We start from the raw sequence: 13,613 nt of genomic DNA, 5'->3' as shown, positions 1-13,613 counted from the left end.
TCATGCTTCCTAATGCACACACCCCCTCCTTTTTATACATGAAGGCACCTCTTCTCTTCCCTCATCTAACCAATGTGGGACTTAGAAACAATAACCTTCCACCCCCCCTTTTTTTTAGTTCCTTCTACCTTCTCTTTTTTTTTAACACACACATAAAAAAAATTATTTATGTATTATATCTTAACTAAATATTGCTTATGTGGTTTTAAATTTAAATTTTTAAATTCATAATTAAATACCTAATCGTAATATTATTTCTAAATAACCTCAAATAATATAAATTCCTATTATTATCATTTTTTTCCTCAAAATCTAAATTCCACAATTTCTTTATTATATAAAAATCAGGATGTTACACTAACAATGCAATTGATATTGTGGTGTCACAACACAACGCTCAGCCGGTGCCTTTATGCCAAAATGAGATAGTTTTTGTCAAAACTCACTCCTACATCTTAAGTATAAATAGACCCACAACGCATGCAATAGCCCCTTGAAGTGTGTGTTCACACACTTGTAATCTCTCTCTCTCTCTCTCTCTCTCTCTCTCTCTCTCTCTTTGTGTGTGTGTCTATCTCTCTGATTTATCTTAAACTTTTCACTACCCTTTGGTTCTATATTCCAAGTAGTGCTTAAAGATGTATCAGATTCCAAAGGCAAGCTTGCTACCTTGTAATCTTTGATTTCATGCCTCAATTGCACCTTTTTGCTCCAAACGTGATCCATGGTCATCCTAGAGGCATGCTTCAGTTGCATGTTGCATCACTAGCATTCATGAACAGTAGCAAGAGAAGAGAGATGTTAAGAGTGAGGAGAGAGAGAGGAGGGGGATGTCATGATATATAGGCCCTACACAATGAATGTTTAGTCTAATTTAACGATTGGGAAAGATTGTCTTAAGTTTAATTATTCAGGGTAAAAACATATCACGTACAAGTTTAAGGTTCAAATCGCGTGCCCCTGCACCTATAGTTTAAGGTGTAAATTGCTATTTAACCTGAATTTTTTTAATCCCTGAAAATTAAAATCCTTATATTTTTCATTGAAAATAATAAAATTAAATTTTTTTATTTTTATTAAATGATTATATAACTCTATGATTAATTACATAATTATTATAGCTCAAAATTTATATAATAATGTTCTCTTCTAAATAGTTTTTACACATACAAAATTTTTATAAAAAATTTAAAGAAATGTAAACAATGTATTAAATTAAATTTTCTTTTTTCAATTTTGGCTTAAAGTATTAAAAAAAATGTTTTGCAAACTCCAAAAGTATTTTTGTTTGTTAAATTTGATAATTTATTATTAATTTTAAACTTCAAGAGTTAACATATATAATAAATAAAACTCTATCCACTTGATTGAAACAAAATAAATTCTTTAATCATTTCAAAAATGGCAACAACATACCAATTTTTTGATTTCTTTCCATCAAAGAATCATACAAATAGATGGTTGATACCCCTAAATTCACTTTTGATCGAAATAGTTTTATTAATTCCAACAATTTTTACTTTTTTTTTAACTTGCTCAAATTGAATCCTTTCAATTTTTATGGTGAAAATATAGTTATAAAGTTTTCTAACTTATTTTCTAACTCAAAAAAAATTGTTCTAACTTATTAATTTTTAGTAACCCTAAAAACTTGTCCTTGATAAATGAATCAACTCAAGCTCTATCATGTACTATTTCCATTATCAAACTCTCTCTTAAGGTACCTATTTAACCTTAAGCAAAATTTTAAGAGCCCGCAAATTAATTTTTTTTCTTTTATTTTTTGATTGTTCGCATTCCTATTTATAAGATTGATTAATGAAAAATGTGTTCTGAATTGATAATAAAAAAGAATAAATTTTAAATACTTTTTTTGATCCCCAAAATATAAGAATTTATTATTTTTCATTTTCTAATTTTTAATAATTACATTTTTTTCAAAAAAATAGTACTTTCAATTATTTTTAAAGAAAAATTATACAAAAGTCTCACATAAAAAACTAATTATTTATAAGTCACATATACTTATAAATACTGCAAGACAAATAAAATATTAAAGATTGACTTGTAAATAAGTTCAAAAAATAATAATTTCTTTTTAGGACCTACTGACTGTAATCTCCCCCTTTTTAATACACAACAATGATCAACAAATGCATAAAGAATTTTTTTTTTGTGAGAAGCAAGCATAAATTTAAATAACACATAGTTTAATAAATTTATTTAGATAGACAAAGGATTTATTATTTTTAGAGCCAGGTTAATAAATATAAGAAATATTTAATATAAATTTTAATTAGTAAATAGTATTGTATAATCTTGTTAAAAATATTGTCAATAGTATTTAGAAAGGGAAAACTTATATACTTGGTTTTATATAGTTAATGGGCCTGTTTTAATTAAATAAAAACATGAGGACCTTTTATAAATTATTTAGAAAAAATCGCTTATACATCTCATGGAGCAAACTTATTTACAAATAAGTCCTATAAAATTATTAAAAATTACATCCATGTCTCTTGAGATCTAAGTATAATTTTAAATTAAGATACAAAGATAATTATTAAAAATACATTATATTAATATAGTAATTTACAACTGTTGGATATGTGTACAAATTATTGATGAAATAGTTATAAATAATTAGTTTTAAATATTGTTAGTAACACATAATTAGTTTAACCATTGGATATTTAAGTTACAATTTTGAAAAGTTAAAGTGATAATTGTATATTATTGATTAAGTAATTATAAATGTAAAGTAGTTGTATTTTTAATAGGGACATTATATTTTTGTACTCTAATTTCAAAATACACTCAAGTCTTAAGAGACATGGATATGATTTTTGAATTTTCAGGAACTTATTTGTAAATAAATTTACTCTACAGGACCTATACATAATTTTGTCAATTATTTACTCTATAATAAATTCTTGTTATTAGTTTTATTAATAGTATAAGATTCACTTATTTATGACTTGATTTAGACATAAGTACATTAATTATATAAGACTAAGTATAAAAATCTTACTCATTTAGAAATTGAACTAGAATTCCACTGGAAAAGGGGCTCACACTTAGTATCCAACATTGTTTCAAATAAAATTTTCTCTAACAGAAGGATATGTGTGTGTGTGTGGGAAATTAAAAAAAAAATTGAACTGAGATTAATGTTTGCGAAAGTAAAAAGATGGTGAGGGACTCAGATATTTCACTCGATAAAATAAAACAAAACGAAACATATTATATTAATTAAATTTATTTATATATTATTTTCTTTTTATGACATATTATTTACTAAATTATTATTATAAATAATACTATTACTCAAAGCCCATTAGAAATTTAAAAAAAAAATGAGTGAAACAAATATGTACACAATACACACTAGTTTAAAGTATATACCATTGTCATCCTGATTTCCTTTGCTTTATTCTCGTTCCTCAATGGGCCTAAACTTCTCTCATCCATGCAATGAATTTCCAAGAACGAAAGGTTCCTGAGAAACAACCATAGACGACAATGGCAATAATGATGATCATGATAGTGATGACTAATATTCTCTCTTTCCATTCTCCGGCCATCACCACCACCACGTTGTGATTAAATTGTATCATTGCCTTCGTTAAAAGGCCTAAATGTCTTATTCTGCAATAGGCCTTAATTTCCATTCCTCCTCCTCTCCGCCGGCAACTGCATACACCACCTCACCGGTGATCATAGCTTTCACGCTCGGCATCCTCATATGTTTCATCGTCAGTTTTTGCTTCATCTACTTGTGTCGATGCTGTTTCATGAATTACTTCTTTTCTTGGGCCTTCCATCGTCCCACCGCCGACCATCTCGTTCGCCAGATCCATACCCCAGCCGACGGCGACTCGTCTCCGTTCCGTGGCCTCGACCAGGCGCTACTTCAGATCTTCCCGACATTTCCTTACTCCTCTGTGAAGGAGTTTCAAGGGAAGAATAACAAAAACAACAAAAGCTATAGCCTAGAATGTGCCATTTGCTTGTTGGAATTTGAGGAAGATAGCTTCCTTCGCCTCTTGACCGTTTGCTGCCATGTCTTTCACCAAGAATGCATCGATCTCTGGCTCGAGTCTCACAAGACATGTCCTGTTTGTCGTACAAATCTCGATTCATTATCAAAGGAAAAATCTCATCAGGAAAACCAAACAACAAGATCAGAGCCATTCACAGAGAACAACAATAACGATAACGAGACCCGTATCGATGTAAGCGAAGAAGATGATGATGATGATGAAGATTCTAGAAGAGAAGAGGAAGAAGAAGTTTTTTCTAGGAATCTGCAGCAAGTAGGAGAAGGAGATAAAGCGAAGAGGTTTTCAAGGTCACACTCAACGGGTCATTCCATAGTTGTGATAAAAGGTGGAGAAGAAGAAGAAGAAAGTGATGATGATGATGATGAGAAGAAGAAAGAGGATAAATATATGTTGAAATTACCAGAGCATGTTCAGATAAAACTGATAAGAGGAGGAGGACATAGCCACACAAAGAGTTGTGCCTCTTACAATGAGATGGCCAAATTTAGTAGTAGTAAATGTTATTATGCTGAGGCCGTATCAGGATGCACTACTTCCTCCCAGCCTTTAAGGGTTTGAATTTTATTCTAGAGATTAGAATACAGACACATGCACATGCAAACACCATCAGCTAGTTAAGGCACATATATGGCATGTATATGCAGAAACAAACTCTTTTATTAGTTGAGCCTTGCCAATTAAATCAGGCCAATTATGGACACAACTTTTCAAGGAAAGAGTAGAGATATACTTGCCCTATAAAAGAGAGACAAAGAATGAAATTAAAGAAAAGTGAGAGAGATCACACAAATTTTGATTTTGTTTAGGATAATCAAGTTGTATCATAAAAGGTTTATCCAAGTTAGAATCAGCATTAATTACCACACCAAAAGTGTTCATAAAAATATTAGATTAGATTCAAATTAAACTTGTGTTTATGAAGAAAGAGAGAGAGAGAGAGAGTGTGTGTGTGTGAGATCACAATTGGCATGATGTTATTCATGATCAGTGCAAAATTGATTCATAATTTCATAGTATTGATAACACGAGGTAAATCTCTTTAGAAAGATTGATCATACTAACATCGAGCTTATAAGGATAATAAGGATTTGATCCTATATATGCAAATTGTTGATTGAAAAGATCTTATGTATCGACTTCATTTTGTTTGATCATGAGCCAACATGCATTGGCAATTGATGGTTGTGTGTTATTTGTTTTGCAATTTTATTTTTCCAAGCTAGTAAGTTTACGTCTATAGTTTATTTTGTTTTAGGATTACATGAATAATTATTATTCCCTTGATTCTATATATATACTCCTTCTATTAAAAAAAATATAAAGTATTTTTAATTAAATTTTATCTCTCAATAAAATAATTAATTATCTTTAAACCATTATTATCTGTTCATATTTACCCTTATTTAATAAAATGTTTCACTTTAAAATAAATATAAAATAATTTATTTATTAAAGACACTTTTGAAAACAAAAGGAGTAATAATTATATCTTGAAACATTAAAAATACCTTACATTTTTTAACATTCAACTCTTCAAAAAATGTATTATATTTTCTAACAGGAGGAGTATATAAATTGCTTTTATCCACTACTTCGCTAGAGTTAATAAAAGGTAATTAAAATTATTAACACTGTCCTAAAAAAATTTTAATTTTAACCTTATTAAATGCATCATCTTTAAAAATGTTCTTTCTCTCTCAAATGTAATTTTTTACTCTACCCGTAGAAAATATTGTGGAAAGGGAGAACTCAAGGAAAATAATGATTTGGGCTTGGGCTTGGGCTTGTGGGCTGACAATCTTGATATAGGCTCCTTTGCATTTTTTTTAGGGTGTTAAACAATAATAGTTAAGAGTTTATGTTCATCTTCGCTGGGCTCTAAGGAATTTTATATTTTTATTTACAAACCTTAATAGCTTTACTGATTTGGGAGGGGATGATGGCAAATCCATGTCCAAACATTGGCTTTACATACAAGGAATTCAACCTATACATATATATATATATATATATACATGGTCTCTTTTATTATTTAATTTTTTTCACTCACACACCCTCCATGTTAGCCCGAGCACATAGTTCAATTTCACCATATTTACCTGAACTTTATATAGTTCAATCCTACAACTTTTCATATTCAAAAGGCCTCGGTGCCACTGAGGATGAGTGAATAACACTTGTTTCATTTTTAACAAAAACAGTAAATTTTATTAATTTTCAAGAAAACAAAGATCTATAATAATAAATAAGTCTCATCAAAATAGACAGATGATAAATAAGTACCACGATGTGCAATAATTACTTTCAAGTCTTTAGAAACTTATCTAATCTATTTTTATGGAAAAATATATCTGCAGGTCCTTACAATTTTACTCAATTTTAAATTAAATTTATGCAATTAATTTTATTTTAATTGAGCCCTTATAGTTTAACCAATTAAATTTTTTAATCCCTGAAAAATTAAAATCCTTACATTTTTCCTTTAAAAACCAAAATTAAGAACTTTTATATTTTTATTAAATGATTATATGACTTTAGAATTAACTACATAATTTTTATAATTCAAAATTTATATAATTAGGTTATCTTCTAAATATTTTTTTATGCATGTAAAATTTTCATAAAAATTGTCATAAAAATATAAAAAGTGGATTAAATCAAATTTTCTTTTCCTAGTTTTGGCTAAATGTATTAAATTAAATTTTCTGCCAACTCTAAGAGTACATTTGTTTTGTAAAATGAAATAATTCATTTTTGATTTTAACATTTAAAGGTCAATATATATAATAGATAAAACTATGAAGGCTTGATTAAAATAAAATAAATTGCAGAGACTTAATTCAAAATTCAGTGAAGTTATAAGGACCTACAAGTATATTTTCTCTATTCTTTTTGCAACATTACATTTTTGGCCCCAACCAAGATAATAAAAAACATAGTTGTTAATATCAAAACTAAAGTTGTTAATTAATAACAAAGGTGAAATTGTTAATATAAAAAATGAAGTTTTAATTTAGTTATGCAATAACAAGTGCGTTTCTTCTATTAACAACTTCAATTTAGTGATTAACAATTTTAGTTTAAGTATCAATAACATAATTGGTCATAATAACTTCAGTTAATTAATCATGCAATAACAACTATGCTTTATGTATTAATAATTTTACCTTTGTTGTTAACATAATTTTAGTTTAAATGTTAATAACTAAGCTTTTTATTATTTTGTAGAGGGTCATAAACATAACATTTACAAAAAAAATTGTGATGGTTAAGACCCTAGAGATTTTAGATTAATTAATTATCTCATTTCATAGTACTATTTTGTCATTTACCTATTTTAATAAGATTTATTTATCATGTTCTCAAAAAATGAAGATGCACTCCATAATTGTCAATTGTTCATGCTAGAGAAAATAAAACCTATTGAGTTATAATCATACAAACCTAAACGGTTGAACCTTTTTAAGCAATAGAAAAACAAAGTCATCCTCTTTAATTTCTGGTTCTGAAGTTGACCTTTATCTTTGGTTTGAATGGAAAGAAATTGGGAGGAAATAAAACGGAAGAAGAGAAAAATGGAGTGAAAAGAAAACTAAAATAAAATAAAATGTTATTATCTTTTGTGTACTTTCTCAAAAAACAGAGGAAAGAAAATGAATAAATGTCATAATGACAACAATATTTTTAGGTCAAAATATATCATGCATATTCCATATGATCATCTTTATAAAAATGAATTAAAATCAAAATTACATAAAAATTAGCATCATCAAAACAATTTAAAATTCAAATTATTTTGGTATGAGATATATTTTTATTTTATTATATTTTAAAATCAAATAATTTAGTAACAAATATTTGCATTCAGAACTTCGATCACCATATTTTCTTCCTTCGTCCCTTCCTTCAGATGCCATTGACGAAAACTCATTTACCTAATATTCTTCATGGGAGAATTATAAATTGATCCCACATAAAGAAATTAATTACTGTAGGGTCAATTGACAACTAAATTAAACTCTATTAATAATTTATTGTGTTGTCAATATAGTTTAATTCAGTTATCAATAGACCTTGTATTAATTTTTTTTGTATGGGACTTCAATGTTATTCTCCCTTTATTCATTTAGGTTTTAAAAATCTAGTCCTTTGAGGGGAAGACACAAAGATGATGAACAAATTAAGGGGAAGAGCAGTTTTTGAAACAAAGTTCTCTTCTCAAAATTTCTCCACATGGAGAGAAAATGTGGTGAATCTCATATGTGTTATAGTGAGTATAGGTAATTAAATGCACTTCTCGCATTAGCAAAAAAGACAAAAGGAAAAAAAATATTCATAAATTTTTTCTTCCAAGAACACCTTACCATATCTTTAAATGAAAAAAAGTATAAGAGTACCTATAAAATTTATTTTAATAGGTATAAGAGTAATCGAACCATTAAATATACCTAACATTTGTTAATTTTCAATGTTCAGCCAAAGTCTCCTTGCCAAGTGGAACACAAAATATGACGTGTCTCCCTTCTTCATCCTTCTCAAATGCAATCACACCAAAAACTACTCCATGATCAACGCTATCTCCAAGCTTTATGACCTAATAATATAGTAGGTTCAAGTCCCAACCTTCACCTCCTATGGCCATCATCTTTGACTTCTTCCTCATCTAGACTCTTAAACTTTCCCATAATTAATTGTCAATTAATGATCTAAAAACTAATTTTCCATTGTAAACTAGTTGAATTATGATATTTGTCGAATGAGAAATTGGTGAGATGCATACTTGTTGGGGGGTAAAGTGGAAGGTGCCAACAAAAGGGACGATAAGAGAATTCTCAAAAGAGTGAAAAGACTCGACGTGAATGACATAGAGGGAAGCATGGTTCCAAGAAAGAGGCTGGTAAGTGTTACAGACAACGACCTTCATGAATCCTAGAGACAGCACTCATTCAAATTCATGTCTCACAATTCTTGAATCAGAGCAATCAATTTGTATTTTGAATACCTATGCCTTATCGCCCTTCGCTATCTCATCCGTAAATCTCAATATCCCTATGTTCATTCATTATATAATTAATTACTGCTCATCAGAGTTTCCAAAGATTAATCAAATAGAAAGGGAGAATAGATTAGCAAAAAAGTGCGTAGATCGTGAGTAAGGATGGCAATAGTGTACTCGACACTAAAGAGGACAGACATAGGGCAAATATGGAAGAGGATCACTGCACCCTTAAGGCAGATGTACGCTCTTGTTTTTGTTTGGTTGGAAAGAAAATATAAGAAGAAAATAATAGAAAAAATAACTTTTTTCCTATTTAGATAAGAGGAAAAAAGTGAGCAGAAAGAAAAGTTAGGAAGAAATTGAGGTGTGAGATTCATCCCATTTCTCCCTACAACTTTTCTCTCCAAATATGAGGAGATTTTGGGGGTAAAATTTTATTCCATCGTTTGCCCTCCCTTTCCCTCTTATCAGTTTTGGCGCCGGACACTCATCTATTTTCTTTCACACATAGCAATGCTAAGGAGACCGACTCAGGCAACATAGTTGTCTTTTGGCTTTATCTTCTTCTCTAGCATGTTCCTCATTGCAATTCCTCAATTCATGGCTTAATCATCTTCATCCTTGAACAGAAAGTACATTTTAATAAAAGTGCCCACTTTTGATTTTTAAAATGTAAAAATAACATATTTTTACTAAATCATTTGATTTCAAAATCTAATATGAAAATTCATTTTTAACTATTAATTTGATTTTAAATTTATTTAATTATGTTAATTTTAATATAATTTTTGCTTTTAATTTATTTTTATTACACCTATAATTACATGAAACATGATATATTTTGATATAAGGGCTTTATAGTGATATGATATCCATTCATTTTCTTCCTTCTTATTTTTTTATGTCATCCAAACAGAAGGAGTGATAAAATTTTCTTTCCAATTTTCTCTTTTCTTCATTTTTTTCCTCTTAACTTTTCCTCCCATCTAAATGGAGGGGTAGTTCCAATGGCCTAACGAACAACAAAGGCACTCTTATTAGATATTAGTGATACTTGGCAAGGAGACAAGGCTTAATGTTGAAAATTAATAGATGTTAGTGATATTTGCGGTTTGGTTACTTATACACCTACTAAAATAATTTTATGACCACCATCACACCTTTCTTCACTTAAAGATACTAGGTGCAACTTTGAATTGTCCTGAAGGAAAATTTTGCGATATGGAATGTGGTATGTAAATTTTGCAATTTTTCATCATTTGAACCAAATAAAAAAAACATTTAAGTTCCAAAGCTTATTATATATGTAATATTTTAATGACATTTTTTTTGCCAAATAATATTTTAATGATAGAGATGAGATAAATGACCATGTTAACATGTTCAATATTTCTAAAAAAAAATAATGACCAATCTACGTCGTGACATCCTAGTGTAATTATTATTTTTTATTATTTAAATTATTATTTTAAAAATTTATTAATTTAAAAATTAAATTATCTTGCATCTTTGACTCTAGGTCTCCACCACTACTCTGGTGGCTCATTTTTTCTTTTTCTGCTTTTCTTTCCTTATCTAAACGAGAGAGAGTTGTTTTTCTCCTCTATTTTCTTTTCTCCCCATCTTTTTCCTCTCAGTCCAAACATAATCTAATTGGGAAAAAACAAAAACAAAACCTGCATATAATAACTTATTTTAACTTATCAAAAATAAAGTCACTTATGCCATCTTCATCAGCAACATTCCCATTAGTAGCAAAGTCTTCCCCTCTATTGTCACTTTGAATTTGTTTAAATCATTAATTTAATCTCTAAAATTTAATCTTTATCAAGTAACTTCTTAAAATATTAAAACTATACACAATTAGCCATTTTGAATATTTGAGATAACATCATATATAAGGACTAATTTATGTAATGCAGTTTCTTTGTTTTAAATATGTTTATTTTTTAAGTTATTCTCTTATCTTTTGATCTCAAGAAGTTTTCCCCCTAATTTTTTAATCACTAACTTTTAATGTTATTGTACATTGCATGGAAGTAGTATTTATTTATTTTAAAGATACTTCTTTTTTTTGGCAGCTGGCTTGATCCTCAAAGAATTCATTCCAGCAAGACTCTCTCTGTTCGTGAGAGCTTTGAGACTCTCTCCACACTAGGTGTGTGAGAGCTTGAGATCACCAGTGAGTGAGTGAGTGAGTGAGTGAGTGAGTGAGTGAGTGAGAGTGTGTGTGTGTGTGTGTGTGTGTGTTTGTGGGGTGGTGGGTGGGTGGAGGATCGAAGGTTGATTCTATATACTGGAGTGTGGGTGTTGAAGTGATATGGAGGCAATTGATGATTCTGATGCTGTGATCAATGAACCATTATTATGGAATAGTGAGGAATCTAAGGCAATTTTGGTTGGTAAATTGCTTGTTGAGAAGGAATGAACAACCTTATGTTTGAATCAATGGTGCGTAAGGCTTGGAATCTTCAAGATGGCCTGTATATAACTATTTTGCAAGGAAATGCTTTTGCATTTCGGTTTGATGATGAGGATGAGCATAGGAGCATTTTGCAAGGACGTCCTTGGTCAATTAATGGCTCTCTGTTGAATGTTCAAGAGTGGTATCATAATAAATCGATTGAGGAACTGGATTTTAGCCTTTGTTCATTCTAGATTCAGATTCACAATGTTCCTTTGGCGGTGATGAATTTTGAAAATGCCGTTCAAATTGGTAATCGTGTTGGAGAAGTCATGATGGCAGAGGATCCATGTTGGAGTAATCGATTGACTCGAGGCTATTTATGAGTACGTGTTATAGTGAATTTGGGGAAGGCGTTAGAATCTAGTTTTTGGTTACAGAAGCCTGACAAGGAGAAGGTTTGGGTTACTATGAGGTATGAGAAGTTACAAAACTTTGTTATCGTTGTGGAAGGATTGGACATAATTTTTGATCATGTGGTGCAAAAAGGTTGATGTCTTTTGCAGATCTAAGTGTGCCTTGATATGGTGCTTGGTTAACGACCAATCTGATGAGATTTTAGGAGGATGTGACTATGGTGGTTAGGCAGGGATGGGTGGAGGCAAGTTGAGGGAGGAAAGAAGGACGGATTAGGCAAGGAAGAAAGGATAAGAATGTGGAAGGTGAAGTAAAAGAAATAGGGAGGAAGAGTGAAGATGATATGTTTGTTATAAAAGTGAGCAATGGGATTAAAGGTGATCTAAAATTGAAAAGATTTGATGGTGTTAAGTTGAAAATAGAAAAAGAGACTTTATGTGGAGAAGTAAGTGACAGGACCCACTATAATAAAGGGTTGACAGAGGGTGAGAAGGGGGATAGGCCAAGTTTGTTTGGGCCTAGTTGTAGTAATTGTGAAAATGTTGTGGAGGAGGTGGTTCAGGAGAATGCTTTGATTCTGAGCCAGAACAGAGTGGGCTAGTCAAGGTGGATGGAGCTGTGGACAGTGATGCTAGGGTTGGTGGTCCAGTGGTCAAACAAGAGGTCCAACAGGTGGCTGAGTAGATTAGTAATTTGAGATTGAAGCAAGTTGCACAAGAGGAAATTGAAAATTTATGCATTAAACGGAGGAAGATTTGTTTGTGTTATAGCATACAGAAAATGTGCGTAGAGTTAAAGCCAGACTAAGTTAGTGGTAGAGTTTTTGGTGGAATATTGGTGTGGTTGCTGAAGGTAGGGAGGAATCTCTGCTGAAGGGTTTTGAAGATGGTGTGGCTAAGGCGAGGGAGGATGGGGTTGTGTTGGTTGAAGGTGCTGGTGGCTGGCCTCAATTAGCCACCAGGTCACCATGAAACTCTTAAGTTGGAATTGTCAAGGCCTTAAGGTGGCCTTGACAATTAAAAAACTGAGGGAGGAATGTAAGTTGAATAAACCCTCAGTTGTTTTTTCTTATGGAAACAAGGATGAGAAAAGAAAGTATGATAAAGGTTAGAAAAAGATGTAAGATGGAGGAGGAGGTGTATGTGGAACCAGTTGGTATAGGAGGAGGTTTGGTGATATAGTAGACAAATGAGGTTTTGGTAAATGTTTGACACTGTTCTAGTAACATAATTCATGCAAGTTTGGAATCAAATTCTATTAAGGTTCCTAATTTTGTTACTTTTCTATATGGGGCTCCTAGAGTTGAAGATAAGGAGAGGGTATGGGGGAAGATACAAAGTATTGCTGCTAATATTAGTAGATCATGGCTGTGTGTCAGTGATTTTAATGACATACTCTCCAGTTCTAAAAAGATGGGAGCGAGACCTATGGATTTGAGACAAATTCTAAATTTTCAAAGCATGTTGACTGATTATGGATTGTCAGATCTTAGTTTTAATTGCTACCTTTACCTGGTGTAATGGTAGAATTAGTAGTGATCATGTCAAGGAAAGGTTGGATAGGGCTATATCCAATGTTGAGTTTCAAGATGATTTTTAGAATGCTACTGTTATTGATACATGCTATATTACTGTCAAGGGCTTTATTGTAATTCACTTTAGCTAAAGATTGAGTGTTACCTTTAGAGTTAGTTAGAAGAGAGAGAATAACCTTAGTGACGTGTTATGGG

General features: G+C 30.6%; 1 protein-coding gene across 1 annotated transcript; it reads left to right on the top strand.

Moving 5' to 3' along the window:
- The first annotated feature begins 3,538 nt into the window (after positions 1-3,538).
- On the top strand, positions 3,539-4,755 carry LOC129322653 (RING-H2 finger protein ATL29-like). The gene has a single exon (XM_054968971.1). It carries the CDS (start codon positions 3,639-3,641, stop codon positions 4,620-4,622), a length of 984 nt encoding a protein of 327 aa, XP_054824946.1. The 5' UTR covers positions 3,539-3,638; the 3' UTR covers positions 4,623-4,755.
- Positions 4,756-13,613: the final 8,858 nt, after the last annotated feature.

The sequence above is a fragment of the Prosopis cineraria genome, unplaced genomic scaffold (assembly GCF_029017545.1).
Source record: "Prosopis cineraria cultivar Desert tree isolate PC_DT_omini unplaced genomic scaffold, ASM2901754v1 PC10, whole genome shotgun sequence".
Lineage (NCBI taxonomy): Eukaryota > Viridiplantae > Streptophyta > Magnoliopsida > Fabales > Fabaceae > Prosopis > Prosopis cineraria.
Note: the sequence above shows the minus strand (reverse complement) of the source record. Positions and strands in the feature narration are given on the sequence as shown.